We start from the raw sequence: 23,533 nt of genomic DNA, 5'->3' as shown, positions 1-23,533 counted from the left end.
GATCTACACCAACCAAAGACAATGGATTCAAAGCAAAGTCGCAGTCATTGTCAACAGAGTTAGATTCGAAGTCATTGTTGTTGAGGACAAAGGGGAATCGGAAAATCTAGCACCATGTTTATCAGAAATTGATGCTTCTGGTTCAGAGAATGACGGGAACGAATTAATCGATGAACAACTTCATGAAGAGAACCGGTACAGAGATACATCAGAGAGAACTCCGGGCATGGAAGATGTTACAAGAAGCGTGTGGAAACCAAGAGCGTTGGGCAGAAAGAACAGCGACGTGATCACAAAATCCGGGATTTTGACTGTGAAGAGTCAGACAACGGCCACCAAAATTCAAAAATTATTTTTAAGAGTAAACCTAATCATACTGGGGGAAGATGGAGAAGAGTCCGCGGCCCAATATGAAAAATAAATAAATAAATCTCTAATCAGGAGCCCAAATCATATCATATAGACCAAGCTTCCGATTCTTTTTCCATGAAAAGGAACAAACACTTACATACTACAGATAAAGTTCATGAAAGTGCCTTCAACTAAATGGAGAATACTAATGAGGATAACGACTTCTCCTTTGAACAGCAAATGAAGAAGATGAAATTCCGCAAGAAGAATATGATGACCGGGCCGATGATTATCAAACGAAAGACAAGAAAAAGAGATTTCTCAAAATGAAAGAAATTCACAGCCCATGTAACTGTTCGAAGAGGAAGAAAAGGGGAAAAACTTGCAAGCATATAATCACGTCCAGTCAAGTGAAAAATAGAACATTTGAAGTTCCCCAAGATGAAAATTGGAGGTCCGAATCAGAATCTAATATAATCCGATCCAACAACAAGATCAAATCATATTAGAGAATGAGAAGGGCAGATTGGTAATTTTACAATACAGTTTATTCTATTTCCTGTTTCACTCTTGCTGTATATATAGAAAAGGGATGTAATCAAATTCAGTTAATGAAGAATATTCGTTCTTTCCATTTCTTGTTCATGTAATATGGTATCAGAGCACAATCGCTCGAATTCCGCTGTTTGTTCTTGAAATTTCATCATTTTTTCTTTGAATCGTTTTAGATCAGTCTTCAATTTCTTTCTCGATTGTTCAGATTATCGTTTCCTTATATCAATTCATCTGTTCCAATGTCGAATGCTGGAAATTTTGGATCTTATTCATCTGGTTCAATAGTGTCTCCGATTGACGATCGTTTACATCCGTATTATCTTCATCACTCAGATAATCCTAGTTTTGTTTTGGTTTCTCAACCATTGATAGGTGAGAACTATCATTCTTGGAGTCAAGCTATGTTAATCGTATTATCTGTCAAGAATAAAGTTGGTTTTATTGATGGATCGCTTCCTAAACCAAATTCTTCTGATGTTGTGATGTAGAATTCATGGATGCTTAACAATAATCTAGTCATATCATGGATTCTTAATTCTGTTTCAAAGGAAATATCTGCTAGTGTCATGTTCTCACTTCTCAGAATCTGCTTTTGATATTTGGAACGATCTTAAAGGATCAATTTCAACAAAGCAATGGTCCTCATGTTTTTCAGATTCGGAGAGAAATAACGAATCTCGCTCAAAATCAAGATCAAGATAGTGTTTATTTCACCAAACTCAAATCTCTATCAGACGAATTGTCCAATTATCGGCCTCATTGTTCTTGTGGAAAATGTGATTGTGAAGGTGTCAAGAAGATAGAGGAATACTTCAAAACAGAACATGTGATGAACTTCTTAATGGGATTGTATGATTCGTTTTCTCAAACTAGGGGACAAATATTATTAATGGATCCATTACCAGCTATCAACCGTGTTTTCTCATTGGTGGCTCAAGAAGAGAAACAAAAATCAATTTCTAATGATACTTAAAACAACAATTCAATGACATTTCTTGCTAAATCGAATAATCGCAAGCAAGTTTCAACCAATGTTCGCAGAGATCGTCCTTTTTGTTCTAATTGCAAGATTCGAGGGCATACAATTGATAATTGTTACAAAATACACGGTTATCCACCTGGATACAAGTCAAAAGGAAAAGTCAATCATAATGTTGCTGTTGTTGACCATGGTGAAAGTCAAACTAATCAGTCCTTAAATGATATGTTTCAAGGATTCACTCCAGCTCAATGCCAACACTTGATGTCTGCTCTTTCAAGTCACATGATATCTATTAATCCAAATGAGGAGACTACTACAGGTAAATTCTTTTCTTTATCTGTTCATAATGGTAATCACTCTCAAGTTTGGGTTATAGATTCTGGTGCTACTTAACATATTTGTCATAATCTTGACATGTTCTTCAACAAAAGAAAGGTCAACAATTATACTGTGACCTTGCCAAATAAAATGGTTCTTCCGGTTCATATTATTGGGAATGTCAAAATTGATCATCTATTTGTTCTCAAAGACGTTTTATATGTTCCAAATTTCAATCTCAACTTGATATCAGTGAGCTCTCTTACAAAGGCACAACAATTGATGATCCAGTTTACTTGTGATCATGCTTTCATTCAGGATACTCAGCTCAAGAAGATGATTGGCAGGGCTGACAAAGTGCATGATTTGTACATCTTGAACCAAGTTGGAGCATGTACAAATCAAAATATTAATGCAGTTTCATTAGATATATGGCATAAAAGATTAGGCCATCCTTCAAATAAACGAATTGTATCTGTTAAAGATCAATTGGGTCATGTAGCTGTTAAAAATTCTTCTCAATTTCATTGTTCAATTTGTCCTCTTGCTAAACAGAAGAAATTACCAATTGTTTCTATGAATCATATGTGTAATGAATCGTTTGATTTGATCCATTATGATATATGGGGTCTGTTTCATATACCTAGTCCTCAATGATTTCGTTATTTTGTAACAATTGTGGATGACTACACTAGATATACATGGATTTTTCTCATCAAAAACAAGTCAGATATTCAACAAGTAATTCCAAGATTCTACAACATGATTTTTAATCAATTTAACAAGAGCATAAATAAATTTCGTTCAGATAATGCAAAAGAATTGAATTTTCAATCTTTTTTTCATGAGAAGAGAATTTTACATCAACATTCATGTGTTGCTAGACCTGAACAAAATGCAGTTGTTGAACGCAAACATCAACATTTATTAAATGTTGCAAGGGCTCTAATGTTTTAAGCTACAGTACCATATCAATTTTGGCATGAATGTGTTCTTACAGCCTCTTATCTCATCAATAGAACACCTTCTGAATTACTCAAGAATCAATCACCATATTTCAAATTGTATTGTAAATAACTAGAATATTCACATCTTCCAAATTTTGGTTGTCTTGCATATGTATCTACTCTCACTGCACAAAGAACAAAATTCAACCCTAGAGCCACAACATGTGTTTTTATGGGGTATCCACCAGAGATGAAAGCATACAAATTCTTAAATTTAACATCTAATAAGATGTTTTATTCTCGTGATGCTGTTTTCCATGAAGATTTGTTTCCCTTTCAAGATGGTTCTGTGATCAAATCTATTGATCCTTTTTCTCATATTGTGGTTCCATTAATTCTTTAAGACGAAATTATTGATAATTTCCAAGTTCCAAATGTTACTAATCACACACCTGATAATCAAGATAATGAGCCTATTGTTGCTGAGGTTCAACCAACTCTTAGAAGGTCAACTCGACCACAAAGACATCCATCATACCTTCGAGATTTTCACTGTAATACAGCTCAAAATACACATTGCTCTTATCTTATCCAAGATTATGTTTCTTATGAAAAGCTTTCTTCTACACACAAAGCTTTTGTTATGAATGTTTTAGCTAATGTTGAGCTATCTTCATATGCTAAAGCAAGTCATTTTAAATAATGGAGAGATGCAATGTCATTTGAATTGGCTGCTATGAAAGCAAATAACACTTGGACCATTATGCCCTTACCTCCTGGTAAAAATTTAGTTGGATGTCGTTGGGTATATAAAGTCAAATGTGGATCAAATGGTCAAGTGGAAAGACATAAAGCTCATTTGGTGGCTAAGGGCTTTACACAGCAAGAAGCGGTTGATTTTTTCGATACTTATTCACAATTGGCCAAGCTTGTCAATGTAAAGATGCTTCTTGCTATAGCTGCTGCAAAGTCATGGGATTTAGTCCAATTGGACGTTAATAATGCATTTCTTAATGGCACATTTCATGAGGTAGTCTACATGGATATTCCACCTGGTATTCATCTTCAGGGGGAACAATTGCCAACAAGTTCAAAGTCCAAGCTTGTGTGTAAACTTCACAAATCTATCTATGGGTTAAAACAGGCTTCATGACAATGGTTTGAGAAGTTTTCTCATTTCATGCTTTCAGTGGGTTTTACTCAATCAAAATCAGATTATTCAAAATAAGAATTATGTTGCTTTGTTGGTGTATGTTGATGACATTATCATCACGGGTTCATCTTCCATTGAAATTGCCAAGCTCAAGTTACAGTTAAGTCATGTTTTTAAACTCAAGGACTTAGGCAATTTGGGTTACTTTTTGGGATTGGAAGTAGCGAAATCATCTAAAGGATTTTTTTTGTCCCAAAGAAATTATACATTACAGCTAATTGATGATGCTGGATTATTGGGTTCCAAACCAGTTAATACTCCAATGGATCCAAGGAAGCCTTTGAATGAATTTGATGGTATTCTTTTGGATGATCCTACTTCTTACAGACGTCTAATTGGAAGACTCATTTATCTCAACATAACTCGTCCATATATTTCTTTTGCAGTACAACAATTGTCCCAGTTTATGTCGAAACCAAGAGATATTTCACATGAATGCAGCTAAACATCTTCTGCGATATCTAAAACAAAGTCCTGGTCAAGGTGTTTTATTTTCCAAACAATCAAATTTCCAATTGAAGGCCTGTTGTGATTCAGAGTGGGGTCGATGTTTAGACACCAGAATATCTATAACTGGGTTTTGTGTGTTCTTAGAAGATTCATTGATCTCATGGCGATCCAAGAAACAACCCACTGTTTCTCGTTCCTCTGCAGAAGCAGAGTACAGGGCTATGGCATCTACTTCGTGTGAATTGATATGCCTAAAACAGTTGCTAAAAGACTTCAATATTTCCCATAATGCCCCTATATTGATGTTTTGTGATAATGATGTTGCTGTCAAGATTGCAACTAATCCCACGTTTCATGAACGTACTAAGCATATCGAGATAGATTGCCATTTCGTTCGTGAGAAAGGTGAATGAAAAATTTATTAAACTCATGCCAATTCGATCGGCTTTTCAACTAGCTGATATGTTCACAAAACCGTTGCCTTCTATGAAGATTATACCTTTTATATCCAAGATGTTTCTCAAGAATATTTATTCTTCAGATACATCTTGAGGGGGAATATTAGAGAATAAGAAGGGCAGATTAGTAATTTTATAATACATTTTATTCTATTTCCTGTTTCACTCCTGCTGTATATATAGAAAAGGTATGTAATCAGATTTAGTTAATGAAGAATATTCGTTCTTTCCATTTCTTGTTCATGTAATAAATCATGTAGGATTGGTGAACAAGAGATCAGTAACGACGAGATCAACACCTCTTCCTGTGAAAAAGAAGTTTAGAGCACTATTGAAATTGGTAATATCATTGGATTCGATATGTCTGGAAACATAATTCAGGTTAGAAACTTAATTTACGTGATGGAGACTGTCCTTTGTGATGTTAAAATCCATATCTATTAATATCAATGGGTTGGGGAAGAATTATAAAAGATTCTGGCTAAAAGAGATGATGGTTTCTCATAAAGTGAACTTTCTTTGTGTGCAAGAGTCTAGATTAAAGGTAATTAGAGAAGGGTTGATTTGTACTATCTGGGGTAATAAGGCTTGTAATTATGTTTTTGCTGATATTGTTGAAAGTTTCGGAGGCCTCGTTTCTGTATGGGACTCGAAATTCTTGGATGCAGATGAAATAATCAAAGATCGGAATTTTATTATTATTAAAGGGCATATGGAAATCGTGTATAGTGTGACCTTGTAAACGTTTATGCCCCACAAGACCTCAATCTCATATTTGATCTTTGGAATGCTCCTTATACTATTACTGGGGCTGATTTAGATAGGGCATGGCTTTGTTGTGGCGATTTCAATGAGGTCAGAACTTCAGGGAAAAGAATAGGCTCGGTGTTTGATCCCAAAGGTGCATTATTATTCAACAAGTTTATTGAATTTATGGGCATGTTGGATCTCAATATTGGTGGCAGGAGATTTACGTGGATGACCAAAGATGGATCCAAATGCATCAAATTACATAGGGTTCTAATCTCCAACAATTTCTTCAAGTCGTGGCCCAATTCGAATGTTATTGCATTGCCTCAAATACATTCCGACCACTACCCGTTGTTTCTTAACTCTAATGGACCGGATTTTGGGCCTCATCTGTTTCATTTTTTCAACTCCGGGCTACTCAATCTTGGGTTGGAAAGTGTAGTCAAAAGGGTGTGCGATGTTGATTCTGAAAATTTGAACATTTTTCAAATATTGAGAAATTAAGTAGAAAATTACGGATGCAGAAATTGGAATTGAAAAAGTGGAGAGACATGAAAGAGGAAGAAGAAAAAAAAGTTATGATTGAGATAAAGAGAGAATTCATTGTTATTGATACTATAGCGGAACAGGGGCTCATAGATGACGCCTCTGCTAAAGAATGAAACGAATGCATCAATCAAATAAAAGATCTTGAAACATCACGTATCCTCAACCTCAAGCAAAATTCAAGATGCAAATGGCTACCTGAAGGTGATGAAAATTCATATTTCTTCCATGGGATTATCAATGCAAATATCAGGCACTCAAGAATCAATGGTCTTAAATTTAATGGGGTTTGGATTACAAAGCCGGATGAACTTAAAAAGGAAACTTTTGATTTTTTTAAACAAAAAGTTTGAGGCGCCGATGAGGAACAAACCAAAATTTAATAGTTCTAAAATTTAAAAAGTGTCGGATATGCAAAATGATTTTCTTGTTAGGCCTTTTACTATAGAAGAGGTGAAGTCGGCAGTTTGGAGTTATGGGAATGAGAAAGCGTTGGGACCGGATGGGTTCACGTTTGGTTTCATCAAAACTTTTTGGCATATTGTTGGTATAGACATGTTTCGGGCGGTCAAATGTTTTGAAGACCATTTCATCATCAATTACAGTAGCAATGTATCGTTTATCATGTTGGTGTCAAAAATAAACAACCAACTAAGCCTTGTTGATTTAGGTCGATTAAACTCATCAGATGCGTGTACAAAAATCATTGCTAAAACTTTGGCTGAGAAATTTAAACATCATCAATGAACAAACGGCATACATCCAAGGTAGAAATATTCTCGATGGTCCCTTTATTGTAAACGAAGCTATTACATGGGCTAAAAAAGGAAAAAGAAAATGCTCATATTTAAAGTCGATTTTGATAAGGCTTTCCACAGTCGTAGTTGGTCGTTTCTTCAAAATATGCTTGAACTCATGGGATTTAGTGAAAGGTGGATCAGTTGAATTTGTGCTTGTCTTACTTCAACCAAGGTCTCAATACTTGTCAATAGAAGTCCTACCAAAGAATGCAAGCTACAAAGAGGTGTGTGACTCAGTAAAAAGGGCTCGTGCTTGTCCCTTCTTCAATATGCCGACGATGCCATTTTTATAGGGGGATGGTCGAAACAAAATGCGACTAATCTTATCAAAATCATTAGATACTTTTTTTTAGCATCTGGGCTCAAGGTAAATCTCTCAAAAAGTAAAGTGATAGGTGTTAATGTCAGTGACTCGGAGATTGTGGACATGGCTAATAGCTTAAAATATGGTGTTGGTTCGTTCCCGATGAAATACCTTGGAGTTATTATCGGAGCTACAATGCCTAGAATGTATAATTGGATTCCGTTAATTGACAATTTCAACAAGAAGCTATCTAATTGGAAAGCTAAAAATCTCTCACTTGATGGTTGTCTTTGTTGGATTAGTGGCTAAGCCCATAACTATTTTGGTATGTACTTGACCCGATTGCGAGCATGGTCCTTTTGGGTTGCCTTCACCAAAGCAACTTGATAGGATGATTTGTGGAGAAAGAGATTAATTATGATTTATTAATATATTATATGAATACAATATTAAAAGAGAAATCATATTGTTTAATTAAGATTAGTCAAGAATTAATCAGAATTAATTTTGTGGCTAAAAGACATTAATTAAATAAAGGGGACTAGAACTGTCAATTGTGTGATAGTTGGATAATGGGCTAATGGACTCCATAGAGGATGGGGTGGACAAAATCTATGGGGAAACCCATTAGAATTCGTCCAAGGCCTCTAAAGGAGGAGTCCATGGGTTGCTTAGGGCCTAAGCAGTCAAATTAGGGTTTCCTTGTTAGATAACCCTAATAGCCTCACTATTTAAGAACCCCTAGGGAACCAAAAAACGTGGCTAACTGATTCCTTAGGGAAACTAGACGTTTTTGGTGTCTTATCTCTCCTCCTTCTTCATCCTTATTGCTTATGGTGTTTGTGACTCCATTAGAGGTGTGACACTTGTGACACTAAGCTTTCAGAATCCAATTACAAGAAGGAATTGAGATTGTTATTGCTACATAACAATCAAGGTAAGATCTAAACCCTAATTCATATGTTATTTAATTATCACATGCTAGATCTAGGGTTTATGGCTTTGGATGATTATTGCATATTCATTAGACAAACTAGATCCAAAGCTTTAGGGTTTGCATGTACACCATAGGAATGTTGTAGTGCTCAAAACCCATCGGTGGTATAAGAGCCTAGGGCTGTTTGTTGATGAATTGATGCATATTTGATCGTTTATTGCTTGAAAATCGAAATTTTTTGGGTTCTGACTGGCAGACTCGCCGGGTCCATGAATGGTCTCGACGAGTAGGTCCTACTCGACGAGTTCCATTGTGGACTCGACGAGTCCAGGGCTCTGGTGCCGGGATTTTCGAATTTTCTGCCAGATTTTGTTGAGGATAATTGCCAAAACTCGTTTTTCTTGGCAAAATCCGAATTTTTAAGTTTGGAATGATTATCCTCATCAAAATTGATGGATTTGGTTAAATATGGATAATATAAGATTATTATTAGTCAAATATTTGACCTAGTAAGTTTGAAAAGTTTCAATTTACAACCCTTAAGTTTTATAGTTTAAATTTGAACTTTAAAAGTTTTAGTTTTGAAATTTAAATAGTTAAAACCCTAATATTTTGAAAGGTTTCAAAATTTGTCCTCAAGTTTTGGAATTTAAAATTTTGATTAAAAGTTTAATTTTGATATATTTAAATTCTAAACCCTAATGTTTTTGAAATGTTTCAAAACTTGCCCTCAAGTTTTGGAATTTAAAATTTTGATTAAAAGTTTAATTTTTGAAATTTTAAATTCTAAAACCCTAGTTTTGAAAAAAGTTCAAATTACACCCTTATGGTTTTATTAAGTTAATTAAAGGTATAATTAAAAGAGAGTTAATAAATTCATAATGACATGGTTTATGTTTAATTAAATTAAAAGGTATAATTTATTAAATTAACCCACATAGTATTTTAAAAGTATAAAATACACCCTTATACTATATATAACATTAAAAGTCTAATATTATATATATGTATAACTTAAACTGCTAGTCTTACCGTTAGTAGGCCTCATTCACGAAGCCGATCTATAAGGGGGATATAAGGTTATGGCCTATAAAATGGCCGTTTAATAGATGTCCACTCTCACCCACCGCTTCCTTGATTGGTGGAGGGTCGTTAGCCGAACGGGTAGGATATGGCAAACCCTCTCCTCATTAAAAGTATAATGAATAAAGTAACTAAATGTTTTTACTAAATTCGGAAATCTTAGTTACTTTAGGAAAAAGTGAAATCGATGCAATTCCATGGAATTACACTTTGTACCCTTGTCGAGACAACTAGTGGAGCGTGTGTGGTTAACCGGCACACTAAGTTGGGTTTGGCATTGGTAGCGAAGGGTGACTCGATGTTTGTCATAGATCGATGGAGCGTGTGTGGTTAACCGGCACGTCGATTAGGTGACTGTAACATTGAGGGCACCACGTACATTCGCATGGTTATTCACACCTTATTTGTGATCCTCAGCATCCTAGTCACAAATGATGGGCATAATCGAGATTAAACATGACATTGAAAAGTTTAATGAATCTCAAAGGATCTAGGAGTTTCAATTCATTTAAAACTTAACCTTCTTTTCGTTTTTCATGGTGGAAATTGGTAAATCGTCATTTACCTACCTTCAAATGTTCTGCGAGTTGGATTACGGCATCCCTCTTCCAATTTGTAGGATATTGTGTTGGGTCCTAGCCTTAATATCTCATTTGGGTGTTTTATTAAGGACTCAATCAACTAAACTTGAATTTTCTCCCGTTTCATAGATGTCAAAGTCTGACAACTATGGTCTTCCTAAATCCATTGGAAAAAAGTTTTCCACGTGAAGATGATGTTCCACGATTGTATTGTGGAAATGGAAATCATGCTTCATTTCCTCCACATCCTCCAATAATTCTCCCTGACCCACGTGTTCGAAGACTTGAAAAGTTCAAGGTCACTCAAGCCCTATTGGCAAAAGACATGAAAATGGAAAATCTATATGTGCTCATATCTTGGATAAAAGGTTACATATTGATAGATTGGGATTGTTAGGTGTCGATGTTTAAAGGAAGTTGGTTGTTGACTTGGTTCTTCAGTCACTTCCCGAATCATATGATAAGTTCGTTAGAGAGTACTATATGATGGACCATGACATGACCCTTATTGATTTGACTTATTTGCTTATTGCTGCTGAATCAGAAATGATTTGGCGCACTGGTTGAGCAAATTTTTCTGATAAATCAATGTCCCAACCTTCTATGGGCAATGGCAACATTGGAAGTCCAGAAAAGTTTTCTCTACGCAAGAGAAAGGCTGAGTCTGAGATAGTCCCGTGTACCATTCCATAAGAATCCATGTGTTTCTACTGCCAAAAGAAGGGGCATTGGTTACAAAGTTGCCCTGACTACCCGAGAGATCTAAGAGATGGGAGAGTCAAGATGTATGACTCTGCTTCAGGTAAAATCCACTATCTAACTCTATTAAGTTCCTATTTGGAGATTCTTAATACATGATGTGATAAGATTACATTTCGATGTTTTGAAGGATCAAAGAAAGGAAAGGAAGCTTAAAGGAAGGAGCAAGCTGAGTCTGATCGCGAAGAAATGGATTTTGATCGCATGATTCAAGGATCAGATATTTAAGCTACTACTTTAGAGTTAGGATAAATTGCTAAGTAATATTTACATAGTTTTCATTTGTAATCACATTGTAAGGACAATATTTTTCCGCAATAAAATAAATTTTGATTTATCTTATTTATGTTTCCTTGCGATGGATTTTATGAAAATTGGTGTTTGAATGGTTCTATTGTTAGCAATATTGTGAATGAATTTGATTCTTAGTTATGTTATTTGTGGTAATGACAGAAATTTACCAAATGAGGAAAGATTCCCATCACCCAAGTTTCAATTGGACAGAAACTTGGAATCATGCAACTGGTATTGTGTGACGAATGAGAACCTTCGTATTTGGAAAATTGAGACTAATTCCTTATTCACATAAGTATGTGAGTCAAGTGAAGGATAATGAGATCTGGTACACAATGTTGTGCACTAGTCAAGTCCACCACAAAGAACGATAAAATGTTCGTTATGATTTGCTAAAAGATTAGTAAATATGATTATACTTAAAAGATTAAGTATGATTCTGAATCATTGAAAAGTTTCAATGAATGGCAGAACGAATAAGAAGAATCAATTAGGCAAGAAAGATAAAAGTTTCTCCAATCTAAGAAGAAGGGAGAGTACTTTTGTATCATGTTTATGATCATCTTAAGAACCATATTACAATTCATCCTCTAAGGACACCTTAGTGCACTAGTATGGCTAAGAAGAGGAGTCGAGAATTGTCAAAATGGGTTAAGTCAATAAGATGAATCATACTTCGTTCCAAAATCAAGTTTTAGAGTCGTACTCCAAAATTGTGATTTGAGTGACATCATCTTAAGAAATTTAACACACTCATCAAATGTGAAGTAGGAAAATGTTTTTTTTGCTCTTGCACATTTGAAATTGGTTAGTTATGATGTCTTGGATAAGATAAAGACCAACTAATACCAAATTGTGTGTAGGTTTGTGTTGATAAAGACACACACTGACTCTTGAATATTTGTTTTGTCAAGAAATGTTTCTTGATAAGAGAATCATATATGTCAATAGGACAGTGGGAGTCTAAAGATCTTGAAAAGTTTCAAGAACAAATCAAGAAGTAAACCTATTAAACACTAGCACACGACTTGAGGATTGTAACCTATCGTGTTGACAATAACTTTATTTCTGTGCCAATCCAGTTGAGTGATTATGCATATGAGTTCTACGAGTTCTCAATTGAATGCATAAGGGCAAACACCTTGATCAATGAAAGTACATTGACTGGCATAGGTGATCTGCTAAATAACTTGGAAGCAATGGTGGGATCCTTGATGGCAAGAAATTAAGAATGAACAAGTTCTGTCCATAAGAGTTTGAATTTGTCACAAACATTATCTTACGATTATGCTTATGACAAATTTGCATGGATAGGAACACATGCACCATAAAATCTAAGTGTCATAAGGTTTCTCTCCTTCATGAAAATGATTGTGAGGAAACGCTTTCACTAAGAGAGATTTTAAGGAGATAGCGATTATGTAAATTGCATTCTCAAATTCGATTATGAATACGACATCCCTCTTCATAGTTCGAATTGTGAGATTTGGCAGTTAATATGAACATTTAGGACTTAGTAATATAAGTTCTGAATTAGTTTAGACACACATGTGAGCTATCTAAGGAAAGGTGTGTGAATTTGAAAAGCTTAGATAAAGGCTTATCGAAGCACATCATATTGGAAATATGAACTTTGGAAAGTCAATAAGTATTGTCTTTTAGAAGTCCAACTGTTTTCTGAATACGTGTCAAAGCTAGTGGGAGCATAAATGTTATGTTGGTATGGATATAATCATCATGTTAGTGGGAGCATGATTATTATTTCAAGTTAGCAATATTAATTATAGAAAACAAAAGTTTCACTTTGCAAAGTTGCATAGGTTGAAAAGTTGTTTTGCTATAATTAAGGGAGAGAATATTATACTTCGTTTCAAATCTAAAGGTTTAGATCGAGAAATTTTAATTAAATTTAGTAAAAAAGATATATGAATGTTATGTTGAAAGGATTCAACGTAAGAGAATTCTATATACGGAAATAATTGTTGCGTTCTCACACTCGATTATGATTACGACATCCCTCTTCATAGTTCGAATCGTGAGAACATGGAAAATAGAAATAGAAATATTATAGCAAAAGACTGGTAAAGTATCATGTCGTTGTAATATTCGACCGTTCTACAATTTTCCAAATGCCTAGGGCATTAAGAGGGAAAGAGGACTAGAATCGGATTTGACTGAATTGGTTAAACAACTGTCAAGGATAATCTAAGGTTCGCCAAGGATTAGTCACTTGTGGACAGTTAGAAGTATAGTCATGAATGGACCATATTGACATTATTATGAATAGATGAGATTCTATTCATAATGAGTTGTCATATGGAAAATATGGAAATGTTTCCATACTGGGAGTTGGATGTTAAGAGTTTATGTCTAGATTAGAAACTTTTATGCAAGAAGGATGTTCAAAGGAATGTACTTTGAATGTGAGACTTCACATCTATGGAGTTGTCTTGTAACAATCTCCAATAGAGCATTTTGTAATTTCATTGGCCGAGTCTTGGTGACTTTTGCACCGTGACATTACGAAAGGACTGTTGCATAAAGTGTTAGAATCTAACATATTCTATAAGTGGCAAGAATTTGGTATTCTTACACTTGTGGTAAGGATTGGGAATTATAAAATGAGTGTGATTGAAAATGTTATTCAATTATACTATTTCACAGAGTAAGGACCATAAGTAAACATAGTGTGCATGCTAAGAGCATGGGACAATTGTCGTTATAATTAAAGTAAGAAGTTGATTACCCGAAACAATAAATAATGAGTAATCAATATGGTGATTAAATAAAAGTGTTTTATTTATACTCAAAAGTTTGGGGCCATATAAGATTAGTATTATTCTTGTGTTTCAATTTGCATGTTTTGACTTCCAGAATAATAAGATTATTCGAACGTTCCACAGTCGCTCATACTTTGGAAGTAGATATGAGAGAAGATTGTCATGAATTGGTTTGTAGATTGTCTAAAGTGTATTAGACATAGCAAAGGTTTGCTGCAACATTTATGAGTGCTTACGAATATGATTTGAGCATTGGATTAAACCCACGCTCACTTGGATCGCTTCATGGATTTTATCACGAGTGATTGGTGAGACGATAATATCTTATGTTCTTGAAACCGAGATGTGTGAGTTGTATCTTGCGAGTCGGTTGCACATTGATAATATGTAAACGCACCAGTAACTTGGTGTTATAAAACATATTGTTGTGTGTGATTCGGTGAGTAAGTACAAGCGAGCATTGAGTCGAAGTTTATCCGTTTCTTTTACCCAATGTAGGATAAAAGCAATATCTGTGGGCCCCTCGATGATTTAGTGATGACAAAGGAAAGTGCTCGGCCGGGCCAGGACTGATTTGATTTGTTCAATTAGTCAGTCATCGTAAATCGGAAATCGGGAAACAACACATAGACTGAGAGAATGATTTCAATCCATGTCTCACGTCTATACGATATCTAGAATGGAGTAATATATGATCCCTTATCTAAAGAACGCATATCTGATAAGATCAGAGTTGACAGCGGCTTTTGAAAGCTACGATTGCTGATCAGGATCTGAAGTCATACGCAGAATAGTTATTAGACTTATCCAAGTGGGAGACTGTTGGATTAGTGTCTAAGCCCATAACTATTTTGGTATGTACTTGACCCGATTGGGAGCATGGTCCTTTTGGGTTGCCTTCACCAAAGCAACTTGATATGATGATTTGTGGAGAAAGAGATTAATTATGATTTATTAATATATTATATGAATACAATATTAAAAGAGAAATCATATTGTTTAATTAAGATTAGTCAAGAATTAATCAGAATTAATTTTATGGCTAAAAGACATTAATTAAATAAAGTGGACTAGAACTGTCAATTGTGTGATAGTTGGATAATGGGCTAATGGACTCCATAAAGGATGGAGTGGACGAAATCTATGGGGAAACCCATTAGAATTCATCCAAGGCCTCTAAAGGAGGAGTCCATGGGTTGCTTAGGGCCTAAGCAGTCAAATTAGGGTTTCCTTGTTAGATAACCCTAATAGCCTCACTATTTAAGAACCCCTAGGGCACCAAAAAACGTGGCTAACTGATTCCTTAGGGTTTCTAGACGTTTTGGTGTCTTATCTCTCCTCCTTCTTCATCCTTATTGCTTATGGTGTTTGTGACTCCATTAGAGGTGTGACATTTGTGACACTAAGCTTTCAGAATCCAATTACAAGAAGGAATTGAGATTGTTATTGCTACATAACAATCAAGGTAAGATCTAAACCCTAATTCATATGTTATTTAATTATCACATGCTAGATCTAGGGTTTATGGCTTTAGATGATTATTGCATGTTCATTAGACAAACTAGATCCAAAGCTTTAGGGTTTGCATGTACACCATAGGAATGTTGTAGTGCTCAAAACCCATCGGTCTTATCTTATGTAAATCCGGTCTTGGTAACATTGGGTTATACCGTGTCTCCCTTTATAAAGCACCTAATGTTGTCATCAAGCATCTTGAAAGCATGAGATGTAACTTCTTTCGGGGAGGTAGTCAAGAGAATAAAAAGATTGCATGGGTTGCGTGGGAAAAAGTGCTTAACACGAAACAAAATGGTGGCTTGGAAAAGAAGCTTGTGGGCCTTTAACTGTGCCTTGCTAGTTAAATGGTGGTGGAGATTTAGAACCAAAAATGGTAGTATGTGGCATAACGTAGTGTTGGATTAATGTCTAAGTCCATAACTATATTTGGTATGTACTTGACCCGACCCGGCATGGTCCATTTGGGTTGCACTTCACCGGCACAATTTATATGGATAGTCTTTTGAGAATAGTATATTTATGATTTATATTAATATATTATAAGTTCTAATATATTAATATGGAATCATATTATTTAATTAGTATTGATCAAGAATTAATTTAGAATTAATTAAGTGATCAAAAAGAACTAATTAAATATGGACTCTTATATATATGGAATGAGCCAAGTTCATTTAGGTTGGGCTAAGCTTTCATGGATGGTCCATGGAGCTTTTAACCCATGGATCCTATGTAAATGAAAGGTCATGGGTATTAGGGTTTACATGGATGTAACCCTAATCCTCCATAATATATAAAGGGGTCATTGGCTCACAAAATTGGCACAAGTGTGTGAAAATAAGAGTGGGCCGATTTTAGTGTGCATACATATTCTCTCAAGTTCTTCCAAGGTGTTTTGGTGATTTGTGATTCCATTTGAGGCTTCCACACTATTGGGGCTAAGCTCTTAAAGCTTGAAGACATCAAGCTACATCAAAAGGTATGTCATCTAACTAGAACTTTGTAGTATATGTGCTTCATAATATGCTAGTTAGGATGAAACCTTGAAATAGTTAATATTTGCATGTATAATAGAGAAAACATAGATCCAAGGTTTATAGGGTTGCATGTACACCATAGGAGTGTTAGAATGCTCAAAACCCAACACGTAGTGGCTAACATTCATGTTCAAGACAGTGGTATTGGACGGACTCATTCCAATGCTAAGAGGGGGGGGGGGGGTGTTTGGGGTACCAATAGTCACCTACACTTGTATTTTGACAAGCTGCAGATTCATATCAACAATCTTTTTTATTGTCAGGATAATCAACTGGATTAAGCCAAACATGATCAAGACTCTTGGGAACCTTATTTGTCCCGAAAAAATCAACATCTTAGTGTGGAGAGAAAGGTTTACAGAGGTTTACCATAAAGCCCAACCTAGATAAAATCGACGTCCATCTTCAATCGACACTTTGTCCGCTTTGTAATAGTAGAGATGAGTCGGAGATACACCTGTTCATGGAGTGTACCTATTCATAAAGTGCTCGACCGCGATTCAAGTTCGTTCCATACTTCACATGTGGTGGGACAAAATTCCAATTGGTTTCAGCTCTATTGAAACATTGTTTCAAATGCACAACAACACTATTATCCCTAAAAAAACACTATTTATGTAGTGCTCATGGCGACTACGTGGGTTATTTGGAAATACAAGAATGATCACACATTCAACAATGTCATGAGGAAGAATCAAGATCTGGCGAGTGAGGTGCAACTTTTGGCTTTCAATTGGATCAAATATAGATGTAAAAAAGGAAAATTGTTGAGTTGGAAGACTTTGTGCAATTGTCCGACTAATGAATGTTTGAACTTGTTGTAATTCTAGCTTCTCGCTAGGGTGGTTTCTAATTAAATCTTCTTACTGTTAAAAAAAAGTTGGAAGTTCCTTATGGATATCCTCTATCAAATGATCTTTTGGGATAAATGGTATAGATGGATTCATGGTTGTATATCTTCTCCTACGTTATCAGTTTTATAATGGCCCTGATAAAATAATTTTACTTAGATAGGAGAGAGGGGAAGGGGAGGGGTCGTAAATTTTCCATCTCTTCAACAATAAAGAAATAGATATACAAAGGTGTGCTACATTCCAATATGGCTACATGTCTCCTTATTTCAATATGTAGACGATCCCTTTTTCTCATATATATTGTAGTAGCGAAAATGCCTCGAATTTAATTCTCGTTTAAGGTTATTCCATATGGATTTCAGCCTTAAAGTCAATTTTTCTAGAAGTATAGTGACTAAGATTCGTATGTATAGCTTAAAGATGGTGACTTTTTTTACGCACATGAATTGTGTTGAAGGTTTCAAACCCTTCAACTATCATGGTATCATGGTTGGGGAAAGTATGATCAGACGCTCAGATTGGCTCCTGCTAATTATTAAGATCCAATATAATTTTTTTACTTAGAATACTACATGTCTGTCATTTACCGGTAGATGATATTGCCATATTTTGTCATATAGTTTGGTAAATTTCTTAATATTTAGAGCTTAATTTATGTAATAAAAGATAAATGATACTTAAAATACTTTGAATTGAATAAATACAGGAAATTACATGGCTTGGAACAAAATGAACAACATAGAGGTGAAAGGAGCTGAAAAGGACTAATACACGAAAATATGTAAGAAATTCGGAAAGACACGTCGCACCCTACCAGCATGTCAAAAATCGAGATTACGATGTCGACAAGATCAAGACCGACCCGGAAAGCAAATTAGGGTTAGCGCCTCAAAACCTTACCCTTTGTGCCGCTATGCCTTTGATTCTATAAATATACAATTTTACAACCCTAAATGAGTATGCCACCAAGGAGAAATCTTTGGTACAAAAAAATTGTTCCGCAAACCCTTTTTGGTCGATTTGAAGGCTGAAGAACACGATAGGAGCATCGTTTGAAGACTGAAACTTGGAATCATTAATTAATCGTTTGGTTTGTCTTAGATATCATGTTTAGCTTTAAATAAATGATTGTTTTCTATTTTTCAGTAGAGATTATGAGCTAAAACCGTTTTACTTTTGCTTAGATATAGATGACTCCTAGATACTATGGTTTGATTTGTTAGATGGATTTGTAAAGATTGATTATTTACTATGTATGATTGATCATTTACCTTATCTTATAATGTTTCAATTTTTATTATCTACTACTGAGTTTATCGTAGTTTAGTGGACCAATCTGACTCTATGAACTGGTATCGTAATAGTTTTTTTACCATAAATTGTTAGGGCTAGTGATTCACCAAATCCTAGGGTTAGATAGTATAAATGTTACTTTGAATATGTAAGAGATATTAATGCTATGCTAAATTAATTATCATGATTATTGATAAGAAATCGTTAGATCAATTCATTCATAATACGATTTTATAATTAATTATTTAGTTAGATATTCACATGATCATCATGTTAGTTGCTTTAGAAATTTTATTAAAACGAATGCACTAGCTGTTTCTGGAGCTAGTATCAATTTAATGTCGTAATCGTTTGAAAGAAGCTCGATCTCCCATAATTGAATTCAACAAGAATGGTGATTCACATGGCTAATAGCTTTATTATTTATCCCAAAGAAATCAGATAGGACTTGCTCGTGAAATGGGAAAGTTTGTATTCATATTTAATTTTGTAGTCCTAGATATCGAGGAAAATCACAACATTCCGATCATTCTCGGAAGACCTTTCTGAAGAACCGCAAGAGCTTTAGTTAATATTAATGAGTCAAAGTAAACATTAAGAGTGTTATCCAAAGAGATGCCATTTAGAATCGTCAAAGAGATGAAGTTTCGCAAGGTTTGTGACAGTGAGATGTTTTTCAAAAATTTAGTTGATAATGAGGAAGTCTTAAAAGAAATAGTTGAACACAGGGTACATAAAGATGAAGTGTTCTTTATGGACATTGTTGATAATATATTAGAAAATTATTCGGAAGAACAAAAAGGTGAAAACTTTGATACTAATGAATAACGTTTGGAGCATGAGAGGCTAAAGCTCTATGGTTCCTTTCTCGACGAGATACCAAACCTTTGATTCAGTGACGGAGCATGAACTTTTGATTTGGGGGGTTGAAAGTATAATATGTATAAAATTTAGGGGGGGGGGGGCACAACCAAATTTTATACTTTTAGGCCTAATATGTAAAAAATTTAATACTTAGGGACTAGTTGTGACAAAAAAAAAACAGGGAGCCCACATCCCCTCTTGGCCCTCAATAAGATCTGTCCCTGCTTTGATTGGGTTGGAATATTTTCTTTGGATCTTAGTTGGGATTCAATATTTTTTTTCCATTCAAGTAAACTTCATGGTTTACTTGGGCTGCAAGCAGAAGCGCTGGCTCATGATCGGTTTGATCTTCAGTTAGATTAGCTCTATGGTTCTATTCTCGACGAGGGTTTTTACATTCAGTACTATAATAAAAACTCTTGACAGTTATAACATTAAACTTTCGACATGTCACGAGTTTGAGAGGAATTATTGTTACCATTGTTGTGTTGGTTACCACCACCTCATCCTCTGTTGGATTTGTAGTAACCACCATTTCCCCATCCTCGTCCTCGTCCTTTTCCACGACAACTATTATTATTATATCACTACTTCGATCGAACTTCATTGTTTTTATTCTTCGCTCGTTTTGACAATTCTTCATGAGTAAGTAGCAACTTTTTCTCTACAGGTTCTTGATGAACCTTGATTTGAATTTCATGAGCTTTTAGCCTTCCAACAACTTCTTCAAAGGTAATAGTATTTAGATCACCAAGTTGTTCATTTGTAGATGCAAGTTGAATGAATTTAGAGGGTACGGATCGTAACATATTTTGTATAACATACGATTCTTCCATTGTTTCGCGAATGTTGTTCACGATACCTCCAATCTTCACAGAAAAATCATCCACAACCTCTGATTTCATGCTCAACATCTCAAATTCGGCTTTGAGAGTTTGAACATTGACTGTTTTGAGTCGATCTGCACCCAAGTACATCATTCTGAGTGTCTCATAAGCTTCTTTTGCTGATTGCTTTTTCGATATCGTCAACAGATTTTATTTCGGAATTGCTTGGTAGATGGCAACCATTTCTATCTTTTCTTTATTCACACCTGGCAGATTTTGTGGGTTCTTCGATTCAATGGCATCCCCGCACCTCTTGGGTTTGCATTTAATCTTCATCTTTATCGACCATGCTACGTAGTTGGTCCTTGACAACATCAGGAGGTTAAGAGATACTTCTTTGTTAGCCATTGTGCACCAAATTCGCTCTGATACCAAATTTAGGGTTTACACTTGATAAACAACTTACATAGAACCCAAACAAGTATAGAACAAAGAAGGAAAAATCGAAAATAAGGAGGAAGGGTTTTAGTTGCTTAATTGTTAAGCTCTTTTCTTAAAAAAACTGAAAACATTACAACTACTTATAGGACAAAATTAAGACTCCTACACTTGATCAACAAGCAAAACTTAGCCAACAAGCAAAAGATTTCTAAACTAATTCAAACTACTATTTTCCTTATAAAGATTAATTTGGATTATTCCTACGGAGTGTTGGTGATTTGTTATCATCAATATTATTTAAGTGTAATGGGATTACTTTGTTGACCAAAAGAGATCTTGATAAATATTAAACAAGTAAGGAAGGTGTGGAGTACACACTTGTTTAAGTTTGATCAAGTTTCAAAGTACACTGTCATTTAGGGGCGAAGCCCCTAAACGAACGGGGGTCCGGGGGCAGCGCCCCTGGGAGCGGGGTCTAAGGGGCGGCAACCCCTGGTGGGGTCCAAGGGGCAGAGCCCCTGGCTGGGGTCGAAATTGACCATTGTTACTATAGGGTATGTTACTATATTAAAAATGCATCAGAAAATCAGATTTTCAGAGAATTGACCATTGTTTGACCCTTATCCAAACTTCCGTTTTTATGACAGTTTTTATAGTTTTATAACAGTTTGAAACTGTCATATGACAGTTTTCAGACAAAGATCATAAAGTCGGTTTTTGGTCTCATTTCTGGTACATACGAAACTATCTTCAAAACATTCTAACTTCTTGTCTCTCTGAGTCTTATCCGATTAAGGAATATTGGGAGTACCACCCAAATGCTTTAATCTGAAAGTGTTTAACACAATTCTCAGAATTCCAAGTACTTCTATACCCCATTTTGTAACACGGAGTTTTCATAGTTTCTATGGCCATGTGGGTTTGGTTTCATTAGTTTGGTGATTTTGTAACTTTTGTTGCGCGATTTCATGTCACTAATGTAATTTGAGTTATTTTTTCTATGTTGGGTTTGAGGATCGCTAGCTTAGTTTGAGGTTTTAGCTAGACTATAGTACTCCATGTTAATTTTCCCAAATGTTTTTGTTTATCTTTAGGTTCTTCGGATAGGTGTTTTATTTTTTGCTTTTTTACGAATTGCATTTGTCCTTTGTGCATCCCCTTTCTTGTGGTTTTTAATATTATAAAGATGGTTTGCTGTTAAAAAAATCATATTCAAGATAATTTAGAGCCTTAAGATCTTCGTAGTGATATATTATGTAAAAATAATTTATATTTTTATTTGACGGACTCTGCAAAGTAGTTAAATTTGTAATAAGGGAGTAAAATGTAAATTTACAGAAAGGGGCAAAAGTTGAACCAAAATATATTATATCTGCCATAGAAATGAAAATTATTGTTCTAATGGTCTTCCCATTTCCATATAAATGAGTGATAGCTTGCATATTAGATCAGCAGATGCATATCAGGGTTACATTCACTCTTTTGTGTAAGTAAGTATAATCAGATAGAAGACTATCAAAGTGCCTATACATTAGCCTACCGATGGCACCAATTGTATTCATAGAGCCATCAAAAATCTTCAGGCATTTATGTGTATGGTTTGGGAGCATTCATCAGATTTAGAGTTATTCCTAGGAAACACCAAATTTTCATTAAATATTAATTCTCAAGCTGGCTTCCTTTTGATAATTGGCTAATATTAGTTTGAGAACAAAACTTAGCGTTGTGCAAGTAGTAAGTTCGAAAGTGTCAATTGATAAAGGATAATAAGAACTCACCTGATGAAACAGTCATCAAGAATAACATAAGCACCATTCCGGGTAGTGCAACGTGCAGTCAATATAGAAACCCCCACATCGAAGCAAGACAGACACTTGGCTGTTGAGAGGTAGCGCCTGCATTGGGTGGTACCATAGACTGAATCTGCATTTCCTAAGTTGTTGCTTCTCGCAAAATAGACACCTTTCCTGGATAACTCTTTTCTGAGTGAAACAAATGTGGAGTTGAGATTGGTGAAAAATACGGTGGGAGACATCACATCAACAGGGCCACAAAATGATCTAATCGGCATGTTAACAGTGCTACTGCTATCGTTTGACTGTGAACTGCCTGGCTTCACAATCATCCATACAACGACCACCATGGCTGCTAGCCACCGTGAAAACTGGTAACCTGTTGACATCATGTTCACATAAGAACAAAATAAAAGAAGAGAGTACTACAGGGATATTTAACGCTCGATGAATAAATTTGAGTTGACGATTTAAAGAATAGATATCGAAACTACATTAAATGACAAAAGGGCCACCACGTGTTTCTTCATACTGGATTCTCCATCATCCGAGATGAAATTTCCATCATTTTAATTTACGCATTGACCTAGACACCCACATGTACATGAAAAATGTCAACTGTAGCATGTGAGGTTGATAACTAAAGGCAGTAAATGAAAACATTACTTATTACAGAGTCAATAATATATAATGGTCAAACCATCGTGAAGATGGTTTAATAATGGTAAGCATTTTAATGAAACATTTTAAATTGAAGTGGACCAAAGTTTGAATGCTAGAGTGTTCAACATTTTTAAG

The 23,533-nt window shown here is 35.1% G+C and overlaps 1 protein-coding gene across 3 annotated transcripts in view; it reads right to left on the bottom strand.

Moving 5' to 3' along the window:
* The window catches only part of LOC145166646 (cysteine-rich receptor-like protein kinase 2), a 42,217-nt gene extending 19,053 nt beyond the window's left edge, over positions 1-23,164 (bottom strand). For 2 of the 3 annotated variants that reach the window (XM_079085662.1, XM_079085663.1), the window contains exon 1: positions 22,721-23,164. In XM_079085662.1, coding sequence (XP_078941788.1) covers positions 22,721-23,127 — 407 coding nt within the window. In that variant the 5' untranslated portion in view covers positions 23,128-23,164. Of the gene's footprint in view, positions 1-508; positions 766-22,720 lie in introns of those variants that run through there. The other variant, XM_079085664.1, reaches the window with a different exon arrangement.
* Positions 23,165-23,533: the final 369 nt, after the last annotated feature.

This window comes from Lactuca virosa, chromosome 3, assembly GCF_052849685.1.
Source record: "Lactuca virosa cultivar CGN04683 chromosome 3, Lactuca_virosa_CGN04683_v6, whole genome shotgun sequence".
Lineage (NCBI taxonomy): Eukaryota > Viridiplantae > Streptophyta > Magnoliopsida > Asterales > Asteraceae > Lactuca > Lactuca virosa.
Note: the sequence above shows the minus strand (reverse complement) of the source record. Positions and strands in the feature narration are given on the sequence as shown.